Genomic DNA, 26,334 nt, shown 5'->3' with positions numbered 1-26,334 from the left:
GCTGCAAATCCGTGGACTGTCCTCTGGAGAGGAGAGCTGAGTTCGGCAGCCATGTCTTCCTTGGCCTGCTGAGGCCGCCCTGCCAACTACCACGCATAAGGCAGTAGACTAACTAATTTTAATGTAGTGGTTCCCATCGTTGCATTAAAATCATTAATCACACATTGTGACTACCTGCACGCTGAGGGTGAAGCATGTAAATGGCCGCAACTGTCAGAGCTGCATTTACAGCAGTGTGGCGTCCAAGTGGTCAATGAGGGCTGGGGTTACTGTGGCAGAGAGCACAGTGGGCTCCTGCGGCATGGCGGCTTTAATGACAGGAGCAGAGCCCAGGAGTCGGCCCCCTAGCAGCATCCTGCCACTTGCTCCCTCATCATGGTCTCTGCGGAGCCTGGCACTTCCAGCCTCCCAACGCACTGCCACCCCACCACCCCACACACACACAGCCACCTCCAGCTGCTAACCAGAGAGAGGTGGAGGTGGGTGATTGCGAGGATAATTAAAGCAGAGGAGCTGAGGGGGTCAAAGGTGTCCGTGGTAAGGGGCAGAGAGGTTGTTGCATGCCCACCTTGGATTTAGGTTCAGCCTGGTGTAACCCTATCACATAACGCGCAGGCATGAAACCCTTTGCATGCCTGCGCTTTATGTAATAATGACTATGTCCCTGCCCTTTTTGACTATGTGGGAGGTTGGGTTATGTGAAAATAATGCCCACCCCCTGAAAACATTTCCACGGACGCCGGGGGTGAGGACGGCTTTGCTCCGAAGAAGCAGGCGCTTTTCAGTCAGCCACTCCACTGCACTTATTAACTCTGTCACTCTCACTGCTGTTTGTGTGGATCGTGCTACAAGCTCACTCACGGTACTAACTACAACATCCCAAGGCCTAGGCAGATGTGAAGAGTGACGGCGCGCTGAATCACAAGCATTCCACGTCAGCTCCGTGCTGCACATATAAGTCAGACACTCGCTGTTAGGTGGCGGGAAAACACTGATGAGCGTCCGCTCTTTCTCTCTTTTATTAATTCCCGGCGGACCCCGGAAACATAACAGCCATTCCGGGAGGATTCCCATGGGCAGCGGGAAACCGGCGGGAGACCGCTGGTTTCCCGTTTCTGACCGCGGCGTTACCGCCGCGGTCAGAATGCCCATGAATGCACCGCCAGCCTGTTGGCGGTGCATTCGCTGCCCTCGGCCCTGGCGGATTCAATCCGCCAGGGTCAGAATGAGGGCCAAAGTCTCTTAGTCTCTGACTGGGAGGAGGATTGGGTCGAAAGCTGTACCTGTGCGACTGGGAGCGGCACCTGTCCTGGTGAGCCACAGGACTGGTGGTCACTGGAGACTGGGGATGGGAATGGTCACTTACCACTGGCAGGGCACCTGGGCACTTGGATCCCTCACCCTCGCTCACCAGCCACTCCAGGGAGTGTCATCAGCCAACATTCCTTCAGCAGGTTCCTCATACGTGGCCTTTCGAAACCAGGAAAGATTCCTTGTCACTCTCTCACCGCCCTGCTCTGCAGTCACCATGGTACCAGCCACCCTGGTGACAGTCCAGACACCTGGTTCATAGGGTGTGTGGAACTTCCAGCCAGGGCACCTGTCTCTGACGACCACTCAATCACCAATCTTGACCTCCCGCCAGGGTTCGACTGGCACCTCCCGCCTGGGTGCGACTGGCACGATCATTCACCACCTTCCTCTTGGCCTGTGCCCGCACCGGGTGGTAGGGCAACGGCTGCCTTTCAGGGGGAGTGGGGATAGAGTCTCGCCATAGGCCAGCCAACATCAGAGACCATGGAGGTTTGTTCGTGGTACAGTGAGGGGTCCCCCTGTACTCCCGTAGGAACCGATGAATGCTGACCTCTGGGTCTGTAGCTCCCACCGTGGAAGTAAGAAACACTTGTGCGCATAAAGCGCTCAACCTCACCGTTGGCCCGCGGCCATTGTGGCATGATTCTCCTGTGGCGGATGCCCAGGCCTTTCAGTAGCTCTTGAAATTCAGCTCCATGGAATGGGGGCCCGTTGTCAGTTTTGGGGTGGCCAAACATGGCAAATACCTTCTCGAGGGTGGGGCCCACTATGCGAAAGATGTAGAGTCAACTACCTCGACCACTGGATACTTCGAATAGCTGTCAACGATGACTAGGTTGGTCCTCCCATCCGGGAAGCTCCAAAAGTCAAGACTGACCTTAGACCAAGGGGTGAGCAAGGTTTTTCAGTGATAACCGGCGCCAGCACCGGCAATTCAGATGTGGTGGTCAGCTGGCAAGCTGGGCATTGTCTCACGCTCTCATCCACTTCAGCCTCGAGACCAGGGAACCATACCTTCTCCCTTATTCTTGTCTACATCTTTGCGGTCCCTTGGTGCCCTTCATAGGCCAACAGGATTACTCGCTGTTGCAATTGAGTAGGGATTATGAACCAATGTCCTCCCAGAAGGAGCCCTTCGGGAGTCAGACTGAGTTTGTGCCTTACCCTCCACAACTTAATCATACCGCTGTGTTCTGCCCTAGTCCAATTGTGGTTGGTTTTGAGGAACTTATGCCAGGATCCATTCTCAAGGGCTTGTTTTACTCTCAACAGCATGCAATCTTCACCCGTGGCCTCTGAGTTTTCCTCCAGGTTCATCTCCTTGGGACAAATGCTGTGGGCCAACGCCTAGACCTGCACTTTGGTTGTTTCTTCATCTACGTTGTTGACTGGTGCCGGCTCCCAGGGGTGCCACACCAAAAAGTCAGCGGCGTTCCTGGCACCTGGTTAGGAGATCAGGGGAGGAGGATGGGTTGCAGGCCCGTTAAAAAATGGAACAAGGGGCTGGTGATCGGTGACCACCCTGAGCGGTCTGCTTTGCAGATACAGATGAAAATGGCCACACGGCTACTTGACGGCCAGAGCCTTCTGCTTAATTTGAAAGTAGCGTTGCTCCGTCTGGGTCAAAGCCTTGCTGGCATAGGCAAGAGAAGCCCACTTGCTCGGCTCAGTTTCTTGCATCAACTCAGCACCAAGTCATACCGGACTTGCAGCCACCACTAATTCAGTCCGCTTGGTAGGGTTGAAGTACGCCATGGTGGTCTTTCACAGAAGGGCCTTCTTGAGCGCTTGAAATGCTTGCTCTTTTCGGCTTCCCCACACCTAGGGCGCTTCGGCCTTCGTGAGGGCTCGGAAAGGCTCAGAGATGGTGGCCAGCTGCAGAATGTAATGCCCACAATACGTCACCATTCCCAGAAAGCTCCGTACAGCTGTCACCATTCGTGGGCGGGGGTCTTGCTGATCACATTGGACTTCAGCGGATCTACTTGAATACCGTCCTGGTTGAACACATACTCAAAGAAGTCAATGGAATTTTGGAAGAAGGAGCATTTTTTCTGGTGGAGGGTGAGCGAATGTTCAGATAGCTGCTTGAGGGTGGCTTGCAGATGGCGGTGGTGCTCTTCAGCCGTGGCAGAGTAGATACGGATTTCATCACTTACATTCATGACACCCGGCGTCCCGATAGAGTTTGGCAGATGGCGTCCTGGAACACTTCAGCAGCCAATGATATGCCAAAATGTAATTGTTTATACCTCCTTAATCGGAGGTGCATTAAGAATGTTGTAATGTATTTACTTTCTTCAGCCAGGTTTAGCTGGTGATATCCCTGGGTTAAGTCCAATTTCAAGAACCACTTGGAGCCATTAAGGTTTGCTATGATGTAATCTATTGTGGGAGTGATCTGCCTCTCCCTTCGGATCCCCATGTTGTGGATTTGCATGTTGGTGCAGAGACCGAATCTTGCCTGGCTACTTCGGTTTCTCGGCTATCACCACCAGCAATATCCAGAGGGTTGGCCCCAACACTTTTTCGATGACCCTTTGTTCTTCAAGTTTAAGTAAGTCCTGTTCCACCAGCGGTCGTAAATGAAATGGGACTCGCCTGTGTCTCAGAGCGACCGGCTTCAAAATGTTGTCAATGTGTACCGGAATTGGGGGTGCCTTTAGAAAACCCAGGCCCATGAACAGCTCCGGGAACTGCTTCAGTACCATGTCTACCTTGCAAGTCCTTATGCTTCTAGAGAACGACACGAGTCCTTAATCCTCCGCCGACTGGCTGCCTAGGAGGATGTCAGCTTCCCTGTCCATGACATGGAACATGGTATGGATTGTTTTGTCCTCAGCCTGGACGTTCACGGTTATACACCCTTTCAGGGGCAGAGGCGTGTAGCTCCTGTTAGTAAATATCTTGGTTTTTGAAGGTGTCATTGGCGGGCGAGGGTAGAGACGATGATACTGTTGGATGCCCATGACATTCACTGACGCTCCCGTGTCTATCAATGCTTTGAGTCTCGACCCCTCGACCTCCACTATGCATGTTGGCTTAGACTGCAGGCGCTTCTTAAGGTTTTTAGTGAACGAGTCGAGGAAGGCTTCTCCTTCTTCTTTCATTGAGGAGTCTTCCAGTGTGTGTTGTGGCGGTGGATAGCGGATGCCACATGAGGACGGGTCATCCAGTGATAGTTGTTTGATTGCGCTAGTGGGTGCCCTTCTTCCTCTCATTCCCCACCCTCTTACGCTTCCTTTGCAGACAGCGGCAAAGTGGTTCATCCTTCCACAATTCAAACAGGTTTTTCCTTGCGCGGGGTAGTCCTTGGCATTGTGTTCTTATCTTCTAAAATAATGGCAGCCCTCCTTGTCTGGCCTGCGTGCACGGTGGCGGCTTCTTCTTCATTCACTGCATCTGCACTGCATCCACACATTTGGTTTTCACCATTGGCGCTCTTTCTGTTGTTTGCATCATTGCCATATCCATTTTGGCTGCCCTGGCTGCCGATAAGTTGTGAGACTGTGCCATGAGTATCTTATCGAGGCTAGTGTTGAGTTGTCTCAGTATCAGGCCCCTGAGCGTCTTTTTCTTACATCTTTGTATTATCTGCGCTCTTATTTCCTTTGGTTGGTCATGTTCAGTGCAAGTGCTTGCCAGCTCCCGCAGCCAGGCATAGCACTGATCAATCAACCCCTCTCTCTTTGACGTCCCTGACGAAGCTTGCACCATCTGGGTTCAGGTGCAAATCGAATGCACGTTCATGAACCTCACTGCTGCGTCGTAGTCATCAAAGTTGCTAGTGTTTAGGAGGTGTTGAAACAGTTTATAGACCTCATCCCCTGCAAAGTGAAGGGGCAGGGACCGTTTGACGGCACTGTCCTGTTCACGGGTGGCCACAAATAGTTTTCTAGCAGACCGATCCATAGTTTCCATCTGGGTGATGTTGTAGCTAGTGCCGCCAGCTGGCTGAACAGCGGGAGTGCACCCATTATGGAAGGCTGTGGTGGCGGGTGAATAGCTGGCGCCGGGTCGTCTGCTATGGCGCTGTACTTGGCTGACCTGTGGTCCTTGTCCCCTGGATGCCTCCCTGTGTTGGGCCCCTCTTCTGACTGTCTGCGCTGTCACCCTTTGCGGTGGTGCACCCCTTGACCGTGGCTGTAGCTGTGTGGAGTGATCAGAGATCTGTGCACTTACATCTTCTGTGGCAGCCCAGCAGTCTCTCCCAATGATCAGCAGCTGTTTCGTTATTTTTGTTTTTCAGATTCAGGCCTTTTCACCACTTGATTTTTTTTTTTCACGTTAGGTGGGAGTTGGTCCATCACTCTTCTCCCGACTGTATGTTGGTGCCATTTCTGACTGGGAGCAGTTCTTGCATTCAACTTGGGTCCCGCCTTCATTCCTTGCTGGCACACCTCCGTGTGCCTGTGGTCGCGCTGACTGGGTTTTTCCCTCCAGTCCCGACCGGCCACTCCGACACGCGGTGACCTGCTGGAGCGCGTCCGGCGCCCTGTTGCTTAAACGCTGAATTGGAGCCCAGTCTCACCAGTGTGATGAGTGACTCCGCGCTGAATCACATGCGTGCCCCGTCAGCTCCGCACTACACATGTAAGTCAGTCACTCGCTGTTAGGTGGCAGGAAAACAATGAAGAGCGTCCGCTCTTCTCCTCTTTTATTATTTTCAGGCAGACACAGGAAACATAACAGCCCTTCCCGGTGACCGCCACAACAGTCTCTTTAACTACTAGACCCGCACACTTTATTACAGCAGGCACTGGAAAAAAGATCCAAGGTATGTTCTTAATCTCAGTTTCCTGCCTGCCCAGCCGGTCCCCAGGAATTAGTTGCTGCTGCCGCCCCTGCGCTGAGTTGAATAGTTACAGGAGGACGCCGGAGTTTGACCTCTCACCTTTTGACCTTGACATCTCACGCTCCCTGCCCGTCCCTGTCGTGCGTGGGTGCTCAGAAGCTGTGTCCAGCCAGGGCCTGAGCCTCAGAGCACGTGCTGAGTGTCTTTAAAGGTCACAGGCACTGCTCTCAGGACAGCGATGCCACGCCACTCACCGTCACCTCTATGTGGGAGTTTATCCCGATTCCCAGCAGCTGTGCAGCCAAGGAGGCTGGCAGACTCCAAGAGACTAAAGGCCCACGGCTAGCAGGTTTTATTTCCCCAGCTGAGACTTGGTAAGTGTAAAAAAGTAATGTCGCTGACATTATAAGGGTTCCTACATAAGGTCAGAGTTCAAGTTTAATATCGTAGTTACACATTTGGTCACAAGGGCACTAGGTTAGTGCCATTTCTGGTGCTTTGCAGCCGTTGTACGATCTCCTCACAGTTTCTGGTTGCTCAAATGGGTGTAATTTCTGATATTTATGTTTCCCCTTGCCTTCATTGCTTAATTTTGCTCATGAGAAAAGTGTCAATCATAATTGTTGAATGTCACTCATAATTACACTGAAATTGTGAAAATGTCACATATAAGCAATCTGAAATCTTGGCAGCTATGCTGAGGTGGACGCAACCTGTGAGATTTGAGTGTATTGTGAACTAGAGCACGCTCTCTAAGCAGCACAGGGCAATATCTGCCAGCCCACTCGCTGCTTAAATGCAGCTCTTAGTATAGCACACCATGGGTGTTTCCAGGGCTCTACAGTGTGTGGCTAATACATTTTAGTACAGTGATGCAGACGCCAGCACTAAAATGTATTATTCTAACCCCTGATGTGTAGGACTGTGCTAGGCTGGTGGGAGTGATAGGATCAGCCTGCCTGGCATGGATCTGTGATCTCAAGCTTGGAGCAGAAGGCAGGCACTCAGCTACAAGCAGGCTGTTTCTGGCTTTACTCCAGCGATGATAGATACTGATGCCAGCATGATGAGGAAGGCCCCAGGCATGTCAGATGCTCGGGTGAGCCCAAGTCAAAAACTGAAGTTGGACATTTTCTTCCAGGGACATAGAAACCAGGAGCAGATCTAGCATCTGGCACCATCTAGTGGTATTAGCAGTGAATGCTCTCTCATCATTAATAAATAGATTCATAAACAGAGCACTTTTGCATTAGAGCATTAGTGTGGGGCCTGTGGCCCAGAAAACGATGGAGCTTGGGGAATAATGACTCCTATGCCCTTCCGCTTCTGATGACCCACTTGCACCCACAGGTGATTTCTGATCAGCACTTCCTTAGCCACCTCACACTTTACACAACATGCAGTCCAGCCAACACTACTTTGCGAAGTGCCGGTGTAATACGGGTTTGCACTCCACACAATCCTCCACACTTTGGTGGTCATTCTGACCCTGGCGGTCTTTGACCGCCAGGGCGGAGGACCGCGGGAGCACCGCCGACAGGCCGGCGGTGCTCCAATGGGGATTCCGACCGCGGCGGTAAAGCCGCGGTCGGACCGGCACCACTGGCGGGGTCCCGCCAGTGTACCGCGGCCCCATTGAATCCTCCGCGGCGGCGCAGCTTGCTGCACCGCCGCGGGGATTCCGACCCCCCCTACCGCCATCCAGATCCCGGCGGTCGGACCGCCGAGATCCGGATGGCGGTAGGGGGGGTCGCGGGGCCCCTGGGGGCCCCTGCAGTGCCCATGCCACTGGCATGGGCATTGCAGGGGCCCCCGTAAGAGGGCCCCTACATGTATTTCACTGTCTGCTGCGCAGACAGTGAAATACGCGACGGGTGCAACTGCACCCGTCGCACAGCTTCCACTCCGCCGGCTCGATTCCGAGCCGGCTTCATCGTGGAAGCCTCTTTCCCGCTGGGCTGGCTGGCGGTCTGAAGGCGACCGCCCGCCAGCCCAGCGGGAAAGTCAGAATTACCGCCGCGGTCTTTCGACCGCGGAACGGTAACCTGACGGCGGGACTTTGGCGGGCGGCCTCCGCCGCCCGCCAAGGTCAGAATGAGGGCCTTTATGTGTAGGAAGTTGGCTCTGTAAATACTATCTTAAAGTGCGAGATAGTGTGCACAGAGTCCAAGGGTTCCCCTGAGAGGTTGATAGTGGCAAATTAGATAATACTAATGCTCTATTTTGTGGTAGTGTGGTTGAGAAGTAGGCTTATTAGAGGGTAGTGTTAAGCATTTGTTGTACACACACAGGCAATAAATGAGAACACACTCTCAAAGACTTAACTCCAGACCAAGAGGTTTTTATATAGAAAAATATTATTTTCTTAATTTATTTTAGAACCACAAGACTCAGAATTCAAGTAAATACATAATTTATAAGGTACTTGGCATAGCTAACTAAGGAACTTTGAAGTGAAACAGTAAGGTACACAGTTGTAGCAAAAATGGCAATAAGCTATTTTAAAAGTGGACTATGCAAAAATCAACAGTTCCTGGGGGAGGTAAGTACAAGGTAGATTATCAGGTAAGTAGAACACTTACAAGTTCAGTCTCCGGGCCATAGGCAGCCCACCGTTGGGGGTTCAAGTCAACCCCAAACACCCAGCAATACAGGGCCGGTCAGGAGCAGAGGTCAAAGTAGGGCCCAAATAACATAGGCGCAAATGGAGACTAGGGGTGCTCCGGTTCCAGTCTGCTGGCAGGTAAGTACCTGCGCCCTCGAGGAGCAGACCAGGGAGGTGTGGTAGAGCACTGGGGGGGGGGTCACAAACAAGCACACAAAATACACCCTCAGCGGCACAGGGGTGGCCGGGTGCAGTGTGCAAAGTAGGTGTTGTGTTTTAAATAGGAATCAATGGAGAGAACCGGGTGTCACTCTGGCAATGCAATCAGGGTACAGGGGGGCTTCTTGGGCCAGCCACCAACTTGGCAACAATGAGGGGCACCTGCTGGTCACTCCTGCACCGGTAGTTGGTTTCTCTCGGGCCTAGGGGCTGCGGGTGCAGTGCTTCTTCCAGGCGTTGGGTTCTTTGTTTCCGGGCAGTCGCGGTCAGGGGGAGCCTCTGGATTCTCTCTGCAGGTGTCAGTGTGGGGGTGCAGGGAGGTCATCTCAGGGTGTCCACGTTGTTGGAGTCACCTGGGGGTCCTCTCTGCAGTGTTGGTTCTTCTGGACACGAGCCTGGGGTGTCGGGTGCAGAGTGTTGGGGACTCAGGCTTCCCGAGTGAGTCCCTTTAAAGATGGTTTCTTCTTTGTAGATTAGACAGAGCCGCTGTCCACGGGAGTTTTTTGGCCCTTTGGGATGCAGGGCAGTCCTCTGAGTCGACAGAGGTCGCTGATCCCGCTGGATGTGTCGCTGTTGCAGGTTCTTTGAGTCTGGAGACAGGCTGGTAGGGCTGGGGCCAAGTAAGTTGTTGTCTTTGTCGTCTCTGCGTGGCTTTCAGGTCAGCAGTCCTTCTTCTTGTTTCAGGTCGCCAGGAATCTGTTTTCCTGGGTTCAGGGTTGCCCCTAAATACTCAATTTAGGGGTGCGTTTAGGTCTGGAGGGCAGTAGCTAATGGCTACTGTCCTTGAGGGTGGCTACACCCTCCTCATGCCTCCTCCGTGTGGGGAGGGGGACACATCCATAATCCTATTGGGGGGAATCCTCCAAAGCAAGATGGAGTATTTCCTAAGGCAGGGGTCACCTCAGCTCAGGACACCTTAGGGGCTGTCCTGGCTGGAGGGTGACTCCTCCTTGTTTTTCTCATTATCTCCTCCGGACTTGCCGCCAAAAGTGGGGGCTGCGTCTGGGGGGCGGGCATCTCCACTAGCTGGAGTGCCCTGGGGTGCTGTAACACCAGGCTTGAGCCTTTGAGGCTCACCACAAGGTGTTACAGTTCCTGCAGGGGGAGATGTGAAGCACCTCCACCCAGTACAGGCTTTGTTCCTGGTCACAGAGTGCACCCCATGTGGCCAGAAACCCATCTGGATGTGGCAGGCTGGCAGAAACTGGTCAGCCTAGCACTAGTAGTTGGACTGGTATACAGGGGGCATCTCCAAGATGCTTTCTGTGTGCATTTCTCAATAAATCCCACACTGGCATCAGTGTAGATTTATTGTGCTGAGAAGTTTGATACCAAACTTCCCAGTATTCGGTGTAGCCATTATGGAACTTTGGAGTCCGTGTTTGACAAACTCCCAGACCATATACTCTTTATGGCTACCCTGCACTCACAATGTCTAAGAATTGGCTTAGACACTGTAGGGGCATAGTGCTCATGCAGGTATGCCCTCACATGTGGTACACTGCACCCTGCCTTAGGGCTGTAAGGCCTGCTAGAGGGGTGACTTACCTATGCCACAGGCAGTGTGAGAATGGCATGGTACTCTGAGGGGAGTGCCATGTCGACTTAGTCATTTTCTCCCCACCAGCACACACAAGCTGTGAGGCAGTGTGCATGTACTGAGTGAGGGGCCCTAGGGTGGCATAATGCATGCTGCAGCCCTTAGAGACCTTCCCTAGCCACAGGGCCCTTGGTAGCAGGGGTACCATTTACAAGGGACTTATCTATGTGCCAGGGGTGTGCCAATTGTGGAGACAAAGGTACAGTTTAGGGAAAGAACACTGGTGCTGGGGCCTGGTTAGCAGGGTCACTCCAACACTGTTCCCTGGGAAGTATCCTCCTGCTAATAAAAGCAACAGGCTGGTCAAGGCCATCATCATTGGTTTGGGATAGAACTGCTCCTATCCCATGTTCAGAGGCATCAGTCTGCACAATGAATGCTTAGAATAATCTGGAGCTTTCAGAAGTGGTGCTGAGCACATAGCTTCTTTCAGGGTGTCAAAGGCCTTTTGACTGTCCAAGGTCCAGTTAACCTTTATGGGCATTTTCTTGGAGGTAAGTTCTGTGAGGGAGTCACTATGGATCTATGGGCCAGATGTAGCAAGCATTTTTCATGGTGCAAACAGCCAATTTCGCTGTTTGCGCCATGCAAAACGCACATCGCGATGCTCCTTCCCATTTTGCGAGTCGGTAACCTGGTTAACGGTTTGCAAAATGGGAATGCGACTCGCAAATAGGAAGGGGTGCTCCCCTTCCTATTTGCTATTCGCATCACGATGTAGAATTGCTTTGTGACCGCGAATGCGGTCTCAAAGCAATTTGCAGTTAGCACCCATTTCAAATGGGTGCTAACCGATTCGCAAAAGGGAAGGGGTCCCAAGGGGACCCCTTCCCCTTTGTGAATGTCCCTCAATACAAACGTTTCATTTTTTTGTTTGTGTTGCAACTCGTTTTCCTTTAAGGAAAACGGGCTGCAATACAAAAAAAAAACTGCTTTATTAAAAAGCAGTCACAGACTTGGTGGTCTGTTGTCTCCAGCAGGTCACCATCCCTGTGAGTGCTGCGAATCGGAAGGGGGTCGGAAATTGCGACCCACCTCATTAATATTAATGAGGTGGGTCTTTGCGACCCCCTTCCGATTCGCAGATGGTGTCAGGGACACCATCCTGCATACGGGTTTGCGAATTGCAAATTGCGAGTCGCTCAGACTCACAATTTGCAAGTCACAAAATCAGATTTTTCTACATCCGGCCCTATATCCCTTCACAAACCTCCTATAGTAGCCGGTCAAGCGAAGGAATGCCTTGACTCGAGTCTGTTTTTTTTTTAGCTTTCCAGTCCAGAATAGTCTGGATCTTGGGTTGTAATAGCTGCACTTGGCCTCCACCTACAAGGTGTCCCAAGTAAACCACTGTGCCCTGCCCTATCTGACATTTGGATGCCTTGATAGAGAGGCCTGCTGCTTGCAGGGCCTGCAAACCCTATTTCCATTGGACCAGGTGATCTTGCCAGTTGGAGCTAAAGACAGCAATATAATCTAGATATGCTGCACTAAAGGACTCCAAGCCAGCAAGGACTTGATTCACCAACCTTTGGAAGGTGGTAGGGGCATTCTTTAAGCCAAAGGGCATAACAGTAAACTGATAATGCCCATCAGGTGTTGAGAATGCTGTCTTTTCTTTTGCTCCATGTGCCATTTTGATTTTCTAGTACCCTGCTGTCAAGTCAAAGGTACTTAAGAATTTGGCTGCACCTAATTTATCAATCAATTCATCTGCGCTTGGTATGGAGTGAGCATCTGTCTTGGTGACAGAGTTGAGCCCTCTGTAGTGCACACAAAACCTCATCTCTCTCTCTCTTTCCATCCTTGGTGTGAGTTTTGGGGACCAAGATCACTGGGCTAGCCCAGGGACTGTCAGAGTGCTCTATCACTCCCAATTCCAGCATCTTGTGGACTTCCACTTTGATGCTTTCCTTGACAGGTAAACTGTCTACGGTGTCCACATCATGGGTTCACAAGTGTGTCTGACCAGGGGTCAAAGAAAAGAGCTCAGCAAACACCTGGAGGACTTGACTGCAGTCAGCTTGCTGTTGGCCAGAGAGGGTGTCTGAGTAGACAACTCCATCTACTGAGCCATCTTTAGGGTCAGTTGAGAGGAGGTCAGGGAGAGCTTCAGTCTCTGCTTCCTGATCCTCATCAGTAACCATCAGCATGGTTAAGTCTGCCCTATCATTGTAGAGATTGAGGCGGTTAACATGGATCACCCTCATTGGTGTCCTGCTAATGCCCAGCTCCACTAAGTAAGTGACCTGACTCTTCTTTTCTAGCACTGGGTAAGGGCCACTCCATCTGTCCTGGAGTGCCCTGGGAGCCACAGGCTCCAGAACCCAGACTTTCTGCCCTGGCTGAAACTCAACCATTGCAGCCTTTTGGTCATACCACAACTTCTGGAGTTGTTGGCTGGCCTCAAGGTTTTTGCTTGCCTTTTTCATGTACTATGCCATCCTGGAGCAGATGCCTAGTACATAGTCCACTACATCTTGCTTAGGCTCAAGGAGAGGTCACTCCCAGCCTTCTTTCACAAGTGCCAGTGGTCCCCTTACAGGATGGCCAAACAGAAGTTCAAAGGGGGAAAACCCTACTCCCTACTGTGGCACCTCTCTGTAGGCGAAAAGCAGGCATGACAAGAGGACATCCCATCTCCTTTTGAGTTTTTCAGGGAGCCCCATGATTATGCCCTTCAATGTCTTTTAAACCTTTCTACAAGACCATTGGTTTGTGGATGGTATGGTATGGTGGACTTGTAAGTAAGCCCACACTCATTCCCCATATGTTTTAGGTAAGCTGACATGAAGTTGTTACCTTTGTTAGAAACCACCTCCTTAGGAAAACCCACTGTGGTAAAAATACCTATGAGTGCTTTGGCTTCTGCATGGGACAGTAGCGGGCCTGAGGGGAATTGCCTCAGGGTACCTTGTAGCATGATCCACTACTACCAGTATATATTGGTTCCCTGATGCTGTGGGAGGTTCAAGTAGACCCACTATGTCCACTCCACTCTCTCAAAGGGGACCCCCACCACTGGAAGTGGAATGAGTGGGGCCTTTGGATGGCCACCTGTCTTGCCACTTGCTTGACAAGTGTCACAGGAGCTGCAAAACTCCTTTACCTTCCGGGACATATTGGGCCAATAGAAATGGTTGACTAATCTCTCCCAAGTCTTGGTTTGTACCAAATGCCCAGCAAGGGGAATGTCATGGGCTAAGGTAAGGATGAACTCTCTAAACTCCTGAGGCACTACCACTCTCCTAGTGGCACCAGGTTTGGGATCTCTTTCCTCAGTGTAAAGGAGTCCATCCTCCCAATCGACCCTGTGGGATCCACTGACACTTGCATTTTCTTGCTCAGCTGCTTGCTGTTTTAGGCCTTCAAGAGTGGGACACGGCTTTTGTCCCTGACACAGCTGTTCCCTTGAGGGTCCCCCTGGGCCCGGAGCTGTACCTGATAAACCTCCAGCTCCATGGACTCAGTACCCTCAAGGGATAGGACATCTTCCAGAGAAGAGAGGTCCTGTTTCTTGTGCTGTGTAGAAGCTGTTCCCCCAGTCTTCTTTCATTTTCTCTTGGAAGGTTGGGCCATTATTCCAGACTCCAACACTTCTTTTTCACCCTGTGCTCTGCTTTATGCTTTTGTCTTAACACACACCAGTTCAGGGATACCCAGCATGGCTGCATGGGTCTTGAGCTCTACCTCAGCTCATGCTGAGGACTCCAGATCATTCCCTAGCAAACACTATACTGGGATTGCAAAGGAGACTACCACCTGTTTCAGGCCAGTGACCCCTCCCCATTCTAAAGTCACCACTGCCATGGGATGGACTTTAGTTTCATTGTCAGCATTGGTGACTGGATATATCTGTCCAGCCAGATACTGTCCTGGGGAAACCAGTTTGTCTGTCACCATGGTGACACTGGCACCTGTATCCCTCAGGCCTTCTACCTTATTCCAATTTATCAAGAGCTGCTGCCTGTATTTTTGCATGTTAGGCGGCCAGGCAGCAAGTGTGGCTAAATCCACCCCACCCTCTGAGACTAAAGTAGTTTCAGTGTGGGCCCTGATTTGCTCTGGGCACACTGTTGATCCCACCTGGAGACTTGCTATTCCAGTGCTAACTGGAGTAGTAGTTGTGAGACTTTTCTTGGGACAGGCCTTGTCTCCAGTTTGGTGTCCATGATGTCTGCAATTGTGACACCAAGTCTTCTTGGGATCAAAGTGTTTACCCTTATACCGGTTTGTGGACTGTGAAGAGGCTTGGGGCCCACTCTCCTGAGCAGGTTTTTGGGGCCCTGTAGAATACTCTTTGTTTTTGTCCTTGGATGTCTCCCCACCCTTCCCCTGGGGAGGCTTTGTGACCCCTTTCTTTAGGTCACCCCCTGTGGAAGTCTTGGTCACCTTTGTCTTGACCCAGTGACCTGCCTTCTTTCTCAATTCTTGGGGAGAAATAGAACCTAGGTCTACCAGATGTTGATGCAGTTTGTCATTGAAGCAATTACTCAACAGATGTTCTTTCATAAATAAAGTATACAACCCATCATAATCACTTACACCACTGCCAGTTATCCAACCATCTAGTGTTTTGACTGAGAAGTCAACAAAATCAACCCAGGTCTGGCTCGAGGTTTTGTGAGCCACCGTGAACCTAATCCTGTACTCCTCAGTTGAGAATCCAAACCCCTTAATCAGGGTAGCCTTCATGAGGTCATAGGATTCTGCATCCTTACCAGAGAGTGTGAGGAGTCTATCCCTACACTTTCCTGTGAACAGTTCCCATAGGAGAGCTCCCCAGTGAGATCTGCCTACTTTTATGGTTGCACAAGCCCTCTTAAAAGCTGTAAACCACTTGGTGATGTCATCACCTTCTTCATATTTAGTTACAATCTCATTGGGGATTTTTAGGATTTCAGTATTCTCTCTGACCCTATTTAAGTTGCTGCCACCATTTATGTGTGTTAACCCCATTTCTTTTCTTTCCCTTTCTATAGCTAGGAGCTACTTCTCCAAAGCTAATCTCTTGGCAATCCTTGCTAAAAGAACATCTTCTTCATTGAGGCTGCCCTCAATGCTTACAGAGGTGCTGGACTCCCCTTTGGAAGAACCAGGCTCTTTGACTAAGATTTGTGGAGACAGGGTTCTAGGAGCCCTGTTCTCCCTAATTAGTACAGGAGGGGTGAGTTCATCCTCCTGTTCACTAATTTCCCCATCTGAGGGAGGATTCTCCAAATCAGAGGGGTGGTCCCTTGTAAACTCTGCGAAGAGCTCCTGGAACTTTGCCTTGGTATGGTTGGACCCAGTTTTTATATTTTTTATCTTACAGAGAGACCCTAGCTCTGACATCCCTAGATGCAGGTAAGGGGTGAGGTTGAGTTCCATCACCATCTCATCTGTGTGACTCATTATGACTCTAAAAATGGGGATTACATTTTAAGAAACTAAAAAGTACACAAACTTTTAAATTTAAAAAGAAATGCTAACAGGGACTTACACAAGGCCCTAGCAGGACTTTTAAATTTTTTTAAAAATAGTAAAAAAAAACAAAAATCAGTTTCTAATGACACATTTTGGAATGTTGTTGTGTGATCAGGTATTGGCTGATTAGTCCAGCAAATGCAAAGTCTTAGATCCCACCACTGCCACCAATGTAGGAAGTTGGCTCTGTACATACTGTCTCAAAGTGAAGATAGTGTGCACAGAGTCCAAGGGTTCCCCTTAGAGGTTAGTAGTGGCAAAATTAGATAATACTAATGCTATATTTTGTGGTAGTGTGGTCGAGCAGTAGGCTTATCAGAGGGTAATGTTAAGCATTTGCTGTACACACAAGCAATAAATGAGAACACACACTCAAAGACTTAACTCCAGGCCAATAGGTTTTTAAATAGACAAATATTATTTTCTTGATTTATTTTAGAACCACAAGATTCAGAATTCAAGTAAATGCATAAATTGTAAGGTACGTGGCACAGGTAAGTATAGAACTTTGAAGTCAAACAGGAAGGTACACAGTTTTGGCAAAAATAGCAATAAGCTATTTTAAAAGTGGACACAGTGCAAAAATCAACAGTTCCTGGGGGAGGTAATTACAAGTTAGATTATCAGGTAATTAAAGCACTTACAAGTTCAGTCTCTGGGGCATAGGCAGCCCACCGTTGGGGGCTCAAGTCAACCCCAAACACCCAGCACCAACAACACAGGGCCGGTCAGGTACAGAGGTCAAAGTAGGGCCCAAACAACATTGGCGCCTATGGAGCCTAGGGGTGCTCTGCTTCCAGTCTGCTGGCAGGTAAGTACCTGCGTCCTCGGGGAGCAGACCATGGGGGGTTTGTAGAGCACTGGGGGAGTCACAAACAGGCACACAAAATACACCCTTAGCGGCTCAGGGGCGGTCAGATGCAGTGTGAAAAGTAGGTGTCGGGTTTTAGATAGGAATCAATGGAGAGACCTGGGGGTCACTCTGGCGATGCAAGCAGGGGGGCTTCTCGGGCCAGGTACTAACTGGGCAATGCTGAGGGCCACCTACTGGTCACTCCTGCACCAGTAGTTGGTTGCTCTCGGGTCTGGAGGCTGCGGGTGCAGTGCTTCTTCCAGGCTTCAGGTTCTTTGTTACTTGGCAGTTCCAGTCGGGGGGAGCCTCTAGATTCTCTCTACAGGCATCGCTGTGGGGGTGCAGGGAGGTCATCTCAGGGTGTCCACATCGTTGGAGTCACCTGGGGATCCTCTCTGCAGTGTTGGTTCTTCTGTACACAAGCCGGGGGCTTCGGGTGTAGAGTGTTGGGGACTCACACGTTTGTAGTGTGGCTGGCGTCCCTTTAAAGATGGTTTCTTCTTTGTAAATTAGACAGAGCCACTGTCCACAGGATTTTCTTGGTCCTTTGGGTTGCAGGGCACGGCAGAGGTCGCTGGTCCCGCTGGAATGTGTCGCTGTTGCAGGTTCTTTGAGTCTGGAGACAGGTCGGTAGGACTGGGGCCATGTCAGTTGTCTCCGTCGTCTCTGCTGGGCTTTCAGGTCAGCAGTCCTTCTTCTTGTTTCAGGTTATCAGGAATCTGTTTTCCTGGGTTCAGGGTCACCCTTAAATACTCAATTTAGGGGTGTGTTTAGGTCTGGAGGGCAGTAGCCAATGGCTACTGTTCTTGAGGGTGGCTACACCCTCCTTTGTGCCTCCTACCTGTGGGGAGGGGGGGGCACATCCCTGATCCTGTTCAGGGGAATCCTCCAATCTCAAGATGGAGGGTTTCCTAAGGCAGGGGTCACCTCAGCTCAGGACACCTTAGTGGCTGTCCTGGCTGGAGGGTGACTCCTCCTTGTTTTTCTCATTATCTTCTCCGGACTTGCCACCAAACGTGGGGGCTGTGTCTGGGGGGTGGGCATCTCCACTAGCTGGAGTGCCCTGGGGTGCTGTAACACTAGGCTTGAGCTTTTGAGGCTCACCGCCAGGTGTTACAGTTCCTGCAGGGGGAGGTGTGAAGCATCTCCACCCAGTACAGGCTTTGTTCCTGGTCACAGAGTGCACAAAGGCACTCACCCCAAGTGGCCAGAAACCCGTCTGGATGTGGCAGGCTGGCAAAAACTGGTCAGCCTAGCACTAGTAGTTGGACTGGTATACAGGGGGCATCACTAAGATGCCCTCTGTGTGTATTTCTCAATAAATCCCACATTGGCATCAGTGTGGATTTATTATGCTGAGAAGTTTGATACTAAACTTCACAGTATTCAGTGTAGCCATTATGGAACTGTGGAGTTTGTGTTTGACAAACTCCCAGACCATATACGCTTTATGGCTACCCTGCACTTACAATGTCTAAGAATTGGCTTAGACACTGTAGTATAGTGCACCCTGCCTCAGGGCTGTAAGACCTGCTAGAGGGGTGACTTACCTATGCCACAGGCAGTGGGTTGTGGGCATGGCATTCTGAGGGGAGTGCCATGTTGACTTAGGCCCTCATTCTGACCCTGGCGGTCTTTGACCGCCAGGGCGGAGGACCGCGGGAGCACCGCCGACAAGCCGGCGGTGCTTCAATGGGGATTCCGACCGCGGCGGTAAAGCCGCGGTCGGACCGGCACCACTGGCGGGGTCCCGCCAGTGTACCGCGGCCCCATTGAATCCTCCGCGGCGGCGCAGCTTGCTGCACCGCCGCGGGGATTCTGACCCCCCTACCGCCATCCAGATCCCGGCGGTCGGACCGCCGAGATCCGGATGGCGGTAGGGGGGGTCGCGGGGACCCTGGGGGCCCCTGCAGTGCCCATGCCACTGGCATGGGCATTGCAGGGGCCCCCGTAAGAGGGCCCCTACATGTATTTCACTGTCTGCTGCGCAGACAGTGAAATACGCGACGGGTGCAACTGCACCCGTCGCACAGCTTCCACTCCGCCGGCTCGATTCCGAGCCGGCTTCATCGTGGAAGCGTCTTTCCCGCTGGGCTGGCTGGCGGTCTGAACGAGACCGCCCGCCAGCCCAGCGGGAAAGTCAGAATTACCGCCGCGGTCTTTCGACCGCGGAACGGTAACCTGACGGCGGGACTTTGGCGGGCGGCCTCCGCCGCCCGCCAAGGTCAGAATGAGGGCCTTAGTCTTTTCTCCCCATCAGAACACACAAGCTGTGAGGAAGTGTGCATGTGCTGAGTGAGGGGTCCCCAGGGTGGCATAATACATGCTGCAGCCATTAGAGACCTTCCCTGGCATCAGGGCCCTTGGTACCAGGGGTACCATTTACAAGGGACTTATTTGTGTGCCAGGGCTGTGCCAGTTGTGGAGACAAAGTTACAGTTTAGGGAAAGAACACTGGTGCTGGGGCCTGGTTAGCAGGGTCCCAGCACACTTTCAATCATAACTAGCATCAACAAAAGGCAAAACATTAGGGGATAACATGCCAGCAGAGTCATTTTCCTACATTATGTGTTTGTTTTTCATGAGAATCACTCTCTGCAAGCAGCTGAAGAATCACTGCTTATGGACAGTCATATTATTTGCTCAGCTATAGACCTCCCAAGTGACACCCACTTTTGAGAGAATCTCCAATCCTTGCCAAGATGCAACGACATTCCAATTATAATACACCAATACAATCATCACTACTTATGTACTGTTAAAAACATTTGCATATCAATTAAATGAGCTAAATAAGATAGTGTTAAAGGCCCCAGACTTTTTAAAGATACAGCTACGATGTTAAGTCCCTCAGCTCATAGATGACATAGGTTAAACCCTCTGGAAGGACCAGTTTTCAGCAACAGCAATTAATAGGAATCTGTGGGGTCCACCTTGGTATGGCAAACCTACAAACCAAAGGAAGACAGTTTCCAAGCAACAGGTATCAGGGAATAAAATAATTTACAAGGTGAGGATCCAACCTACACACATTCGTGTCAGTGTACTTGTATGACAGCCAAGAGGTGGGTGGATAATGTCCTTACTCTGAACCAGGTTGAGCTCTTTCCACGGATACCCAGGCTGGAAATTCTAGGAGGAAGGCTTAAGTACAGAAATAAAGTAAGTGAGGTCACAGTTTATGCAGCCAAACATGCATGAAAATGAACACACAAATCAACAGGAAGATGAGGGATGTGATGTTTAAATTAATTGTTGTCACTGGCAGTCGCTCGGGCCACATCCCAGTCCACATTTCTCACCAGCCATGCTACCTCAGTTTAGACCTAGTCATACACTAATCAGTCTTAAACCTGCTCCAATATAAACAGTCCAGTCCAAACTGCCAGGCCAGGTCCTCCCTGAGCCAGAACACAAGTAACCCAAGAGTGGTTTGCCCTCATCACGGCTCATCAGTTGGGTAAAACTTGGTTCAAGTGACACAGTGAACATAGAACACACGTCTTGGCATACCTGTCACACTTACGGTGTCATCTGTAAAAACAATAGGGTGATAAATGGAATGCTTATACTCAGGGCTGGCTTTAGGGCAGGTGGCGCACGGTGTGACAATCTTTTTCCCACTCCGCCTCCCCATATGACATAGAACACAAATCTTTTCTTTGCAGCAGGCTTATTAACCCTCTGAGGTACTTTCTGGCAAGTCAAAACTGCCACTAGACAAAACTCTGATATCTCCCTCTAGCAGGAACATTAATCACAAGAGTTATCATGACATTTTTATTGCGTCCTGAAAGCTGGACACACAAGGGACTCTGCAGTCCCTGCTTTTAAATTGTAGTTTATTGCTAAACACTGCACCCTCTGCCTGAAGTCAGTGACCCCCTCCAGGTCAACGCCCAGTGCAGCCTCACCAGTCACACCGCCTTAAAGCCAGCCCTGCTTGATTTAATCTCAGCTACTGGCATATTTCTCAGGTGCTGCATCCCTGTCTACTGTTTTCCACCCAATATGCCACCTCAGTTTGGACTCAGTCATGTGTAAATCAGTCTTGTCCCTGCTCCAATCAGATCACCCTTTCCAATCTGCCATGCCAGGTCCTCCCTGAAGCAGAACACAAGCAACCCAAGACTGTTTTTTGTGTACATTTGTGCAGAGTGAAGAAGGACAAAATATACTGAATTTATATTTTTATTTGATATAGCTTGGTTTGAGGCAATTGATAAGAAGTCATTAATACCTGAGGAAATTGCCATTGACTCACGCTTTGTTTCTGTGACAGTAAGTGGCAACTTTCCTATTGTCACTGTGGCGCAGCACAAGGAGTTGGGCCCACCATGTTCAGCTTGACTCCCTCATACTATACTCTCATACATTCTCGCGACTACCACTTTTACTAAAACTTTGAAACGTGCAATGGCCAACTGCTTTATGTGTGGGGCTTTAAGGTATGGGGAAAATATGTTCTTATTCTGGAAAACAGTTTAAAAAACAAAGGCAGCACAATGTTTTATTTCTTGGTGATAAAACCTTTCTTTTGTTCAAATCCAGTGATATAGGTTGTCCTGCTTGATGTTTCTCCACTGAGTGGCTCTGCTTTTTCTTACAGCTTAAACCAAGGGAAACGGACACGAAACCCCACGGCCGGTGACCATGAACCAAATTACTGTCTACTCAGGTAAAGGATTTGTGGGGCTCTATAGGATATTTACTACAGATGTTCCAGATTTGAAAAAGGAAAACTTCAACAACTGCATCGCCTCTGTGAAGGTGGTCGGGCAGCCGTGGGTTATGTTTGACCTTGAAAACTACAAGGGACAATTCTCAGCACTAGAGGAAGGAGAATATTCATCGTTTGGACTGAGTGGCCGTATTTCCTCTCTTTTGCTGATCTCCGAAGACCTAAACGACCCTCAGATTACATTGTATGAGCACATCCGTGAAAAGGGTAAGAGGATGGTGCTGACTCGGGAGACCAATTTATTCTTTGGAAGCATGAATGATACTGTATCTTCCCACAGGGTTCAGAGGGGAGCATGGCTTCTGTACGAGAATATGCAGAAATCTGGAAGATGCGTATTAGCCAGGGCTGGTCAATATGTGCCAGATTACGGACACATCCGTTTCAATGACAAACTCTCTCATGTGTATCCTCTGCGCCCCGGCAGAGCCACTATAACCGCAACAATCCTGTGGGACAAGAAGAAGATCGAGAGTGAAAGGGTCGTGCAGTTAGATCAGATTGTGTATAACAACAACACAGGCAGTGAGCAGGCAGTCACCGCCACTTCAAGCAAAGAGTTTGAGAAATATATCTCCCACAGCTTCACATTCAGCAATGAAACATCAATCAAGGTGGGGGCCTCCTTCGTCTTGAAAGGTGTGGTGAATGTTTCGACAGAGCTGTCCAACAAATTCACTGTGACGAAAGGTGAGAATGAGTCAACAACCTCAAAGATAAAGGTGGGGCTGACCATGCCAGTGAAAATCCTGCCATATACAAAAGTGACTGTCAGTTTCTTGTGCAAGGAGGCCAGGGTCTCAGTGCCGGTGGAGCTGAAAATCGAGCGGAGCGGTAAAACTGACATCGAAACTGGAACATACCGATGTGATTCAGGCACAGATACCTTCATCGATGTGGAGGCCCAGGACATCAGGAAGGACTAGATGGAGCCGCACTCACTTCTCCCGAGAGTTCATGCCTTAATATTGATTCATTTTTCTATAGGTCAATGTGATTGTGTTTTCTGTGAAACTCGGAAATTTGAGAAGGATCCTTTAACAACTGCCATTTTCACAGACACTGCTTCAAAATTAATTTTCACAGGCAGTCATGCTTTGACACCACTCTTATTCCAAGCCATTTACGGGGATCCACCTGTAGCGTAGCAGCACAATTTAAACATGTTCCAGTGTTTCAACTAATGGCATACTTTCATCAGGTTATTGACTGTCACTGCTGACTAGTTGTTATTCAGTCCTTTTGTTGGATAGAGCCAAAGTTGTATGCTGACTAACCACTGAATGTCCCTGAGGCACCAATTTACAACTGTCTCCTTTATAACCTCAGCCAGTGCTGTACTGTGTGAATGTCTGCTGTTCATTGCCAGTCCCTAGGAAATGCCATATTGATTCAGGTCACTGGTGGCGATGCTTCAGTGGTGTTGTGTCTGTTTCTGCAGGCTACAATGCTCCAGTCACTGGTGCAACCTACACGGTCATTGAAGTTTACTGTTGCATCCGAGTATCCTTCTTGCAGAGAGACTGCCAATGTCATATCTCATCTGGCCGCCAGGTGTCACTGCAGCACCACGGCTTCCTCAGAGCACAGGCCAATAACACATTGTAAATACTCAATTAGGTGCCTGCTCTAAACACCTCTGTCTGAACACTCGTGGAAATCAAAGGGCCAGATTTAGGAAAAGTATATGTAGCGCCTCTTTTCTTGCGGCCCTTTGCGCCCCACTACGGCACCATGTGTGCACCATATCTAAAATACTGTGCACCATGGTGCAGTGTAGGGGTCAATGGCTTCAGAATTTCTGACGCTATTTATGTACTGTTCAGGGTTAGCACCAAAACTTTGGCACTATCCCCGAACAGTACATAGGGGCCAATTGAAAACAATTGAATGCCCCCTTTTAACGCCTGCTCTGAGCAGGCGTCAAAAGTGCTGAAAAAATGGCACAAAGAAATCTCTTAGATTTGCGTCATTCCCCCGTTTTCCCCCCCGGGATGGGGGAACGCCCCCTTTGCATACATTATGCCTGGCGCAGGGATAATGTAGCGCAAAGGGTTACAAAGTGGCGCAATGCATACATTGCACCACTTCGTAAATTTGGCGCTGCAATGTTGGCCTCGTTGGTTCACTTTAGTGTAAAAAAATAGAAAAATGAAGCTAATGTGGAGCAAGGAGGCGCTAGGGGCTCTTAAATCTGCCCCAAACGGTTTTATCCTCAGACTGGCTGCTGAGTGTCTCTGCTGTGCATGTGTTGGTGTAATATTTGCAATAAGATATTTTCTGTTAAAAAAGGTCAGATTCAGAATATGGAAAAGAGAACAAACTCTTGACACAGAATCCCCAATAATGAAGTTCTAAACAGGACTGTGCTTGTATAATAAATGCAATGCCCAGGCCTGACTGTGAAAAACTATTAAGGACCAGATGCACAAAACACTTTTGGGGTTCAAACCCTTCAAACCACTAATTCAGAGTTTTTATTACCTCAAAAGTGCTTTTGGCCATCTAATAAACCTCATTTGAGTCTCAGAAAAGCCTTAACGAATCATAAAAGGGGTTTGGCAACTATTTCTGAATCATAATTAGGAAAGGGAGCGAAAGGGATGTCCCCTCCTAATTAAGATGCACCAATATTTTGTGATCTCAATTGTGATCACAAGCCCTTGAATAATTATCCACTCCTCAAAAGTGGGTGTAACTCATTCGCAAATGGGATGCTGTTCTCATTGAACAGCTTCACCATAGGGAATTGTGTTGTGCACGCTCTGGTAGTAGGCAGTCGTCTGCGGCAGCATCATTTTGGCTCCATCCTTACACATCACAGAAACACAATATTTATGTGGGATAATAATAATATGCAGATTTATGTAGCGCAGCTTATCACCCGAGAGGGTATCCAGGCTCTGTCCACGGGCAAGGGAGGTTAAGTGATTTGTCTCTGGAATCACAGGTATTGTGCCCGCGTCAAGAGCTGAACCTGGATCTCCAGCTTCCGAGTCGGCAGCTCTGCCCGCTGCACCACATCCGCCCTGTGGACAGCATATACTCCATATACTTTATTTTATAAATTAGAATTCCAATATTAGGGAGTTATTGAATTACCCTTTTATTATTAAGATGTATTTGTTATAGACTTTAATGATTTAGAATGTAGGTGGTGAGCTAAAATGCATTTAAGGCAGTAGATTCCCTAGGGACTAGAGATTCTGAACCATGTGTGTACTTGATTAAAATGTGACCACTTGAGGTTCTCGGTTATTTTTCTACATGTATGCATTCCAAGTCATACTACCGATATTGAAAGTATAGCTTGCCTTACAACCTGATTCCTTTTAATAATGGTTGCCTTTATTTTGAATTATATGCACACATATAATTATGTATTCAACGTGCATAATGGAGTGATTAAGATGCATAATGGAGTGATTTGCTAAGTTACCCTAACTGTCGGCCATATGCTTACACTTTAGACATTTAGCCTTCAGCTTGTACCAGTGGCTTGTTTTTTCAATGTTCTCTCCTATGCAGGTTCCTCTTCGTGATCTGATAGCCAGGGAAAGGAGCATCTTTGTCCTAGCGATAATAAGATATAAGCATGAACGGTTGGCAAAATATATGGTGCTAACGAGCTGAACGGCAGGGAGTCCATTCTTGTGATATCTGGGAAGAAGAGACATTCAAGGTCGCCCAGATGGCCTAAGTTGTGGGATGCGAGGATCAAGAGAATAAGAAAATGTCAACCTTGGGAGAATGAAAAGCTACTGGTATTCGTCATGTGAAAGATGTGATTGTCCTTGAATCTTTCAGGTTTAATTGGGGGGTCCTATGTTGGGGGAGATCAAACCTTTGCTGTCTTGGAGAGGTACAGACCTCTTGGTTCTATATCTCTGAGACTATAACGCTGTATGCCACTCACTTTACTCTGCTTAAGGGATTTCTACTGAAATCCTAACCTGTGCTGACACCTTCCTGCTTATTTTAATTTCGACATCCTTTCTCTAGATGACCTTAGTTTACAGTAGGATTCGATTAGTTACTCAAAATCTATTCATGACTAATTCAGAGTACAATAAATATTATACGAAACATCATATATTATTTCTCTCTTTTGTATTGCTGCCAAGGAATTTCTTGCATGCTTCTTGCTATTGAGCCTGAACTCTGTAAAAATATTTGGTCTGCCCTTGTTGATTTTGTACCTTTAGAATTTGTTTTTGAGATTCATCTATATTAGTTTAACTATTAACTTGTAATGTGTCTCCTTAACATTACCAGCCGATTCAAAGACCCTCAATACTAATCTGGCGGTCAACAGACCACCAGACTCGCAGTGGCGATCATGACTGGCGCCGGTTTGGTGGTCAGAATGCCAAATTAAGGCGCATATTTATGGTCTGTTTGCGATGCGTTAGCATAATTTTTGTACTCTACTATGGCGCAAACTTAACTCCATATGAATACTTTGACGCTAGATCCGTCTAGCTTCAAAATATTGAAGTTAGCACCATGTTGTGGAAGCGGCAAACTACCTTGTTCTAATTAGATGCAAGGTAGGCATTCCTGCCCACAATAAGAGGCTAACCCCCTACCACCATATCCATACTCCGGTGCAGTAGTGACACGGACGGACTGGGCAGACCCAAATAATGGCGCCAAGCATGCTTAGCACCATTATTTAAAGCCTGGGTCAAACCAGGCCTTAGGGTACCTGTGGATCCATTTCCATGGCAAAACACCATGG

The 26,334-nt window shown here is 49.3% G+C and overlaps 1 protein-coding gene across 1 annotated transcript in view; it reads left to right on the top strand.

Annotated features, from left to right (window-relative positions):
- LOC138303663 (epidermal differentiation-specific protein-like) overlaps positions 1-25,684 on the top strand; it is a 34,772-nt gene extending 9,088 nt beyond the window's left edge. The window contains exon 2 of the mRNA XM_069242971.1: positions 21,462-25,684. Within this exon, the coding sequence (XP_069099072.1) occupies positions 21,506-22,519 (1,014 nt within the window). The 5' untranslated portion in view covers positions 21,462-21,505 and the 3' untranslated portion in view covers positions 22,520-25,684. The remainder of the gene's footprint in view (positions 1-21,461) is intronic.
- Positions 25,685-26,334: the final 650 nt, after the last annotated feature.

This window comes from Pleurodeles waltl, chromosome 7 (genome assembly GCF_031143425.1).
Source record: "Pleurodeles waltl isolate 20211129_DDA chromosome 7, aPleWal1.hap1.20221129, whole genome shotgun sequence".
Taxonomy (NCBI): domain Eukaryota; kingdom Metazoa; phylum Chordata; class Amphibia; order Caudata; family Salamandridae; genus Pleurodeles; species Pleurodeles waltl.
This window is presented reverse-complemented; position numbering and strand designations above follow the sequence as displayed.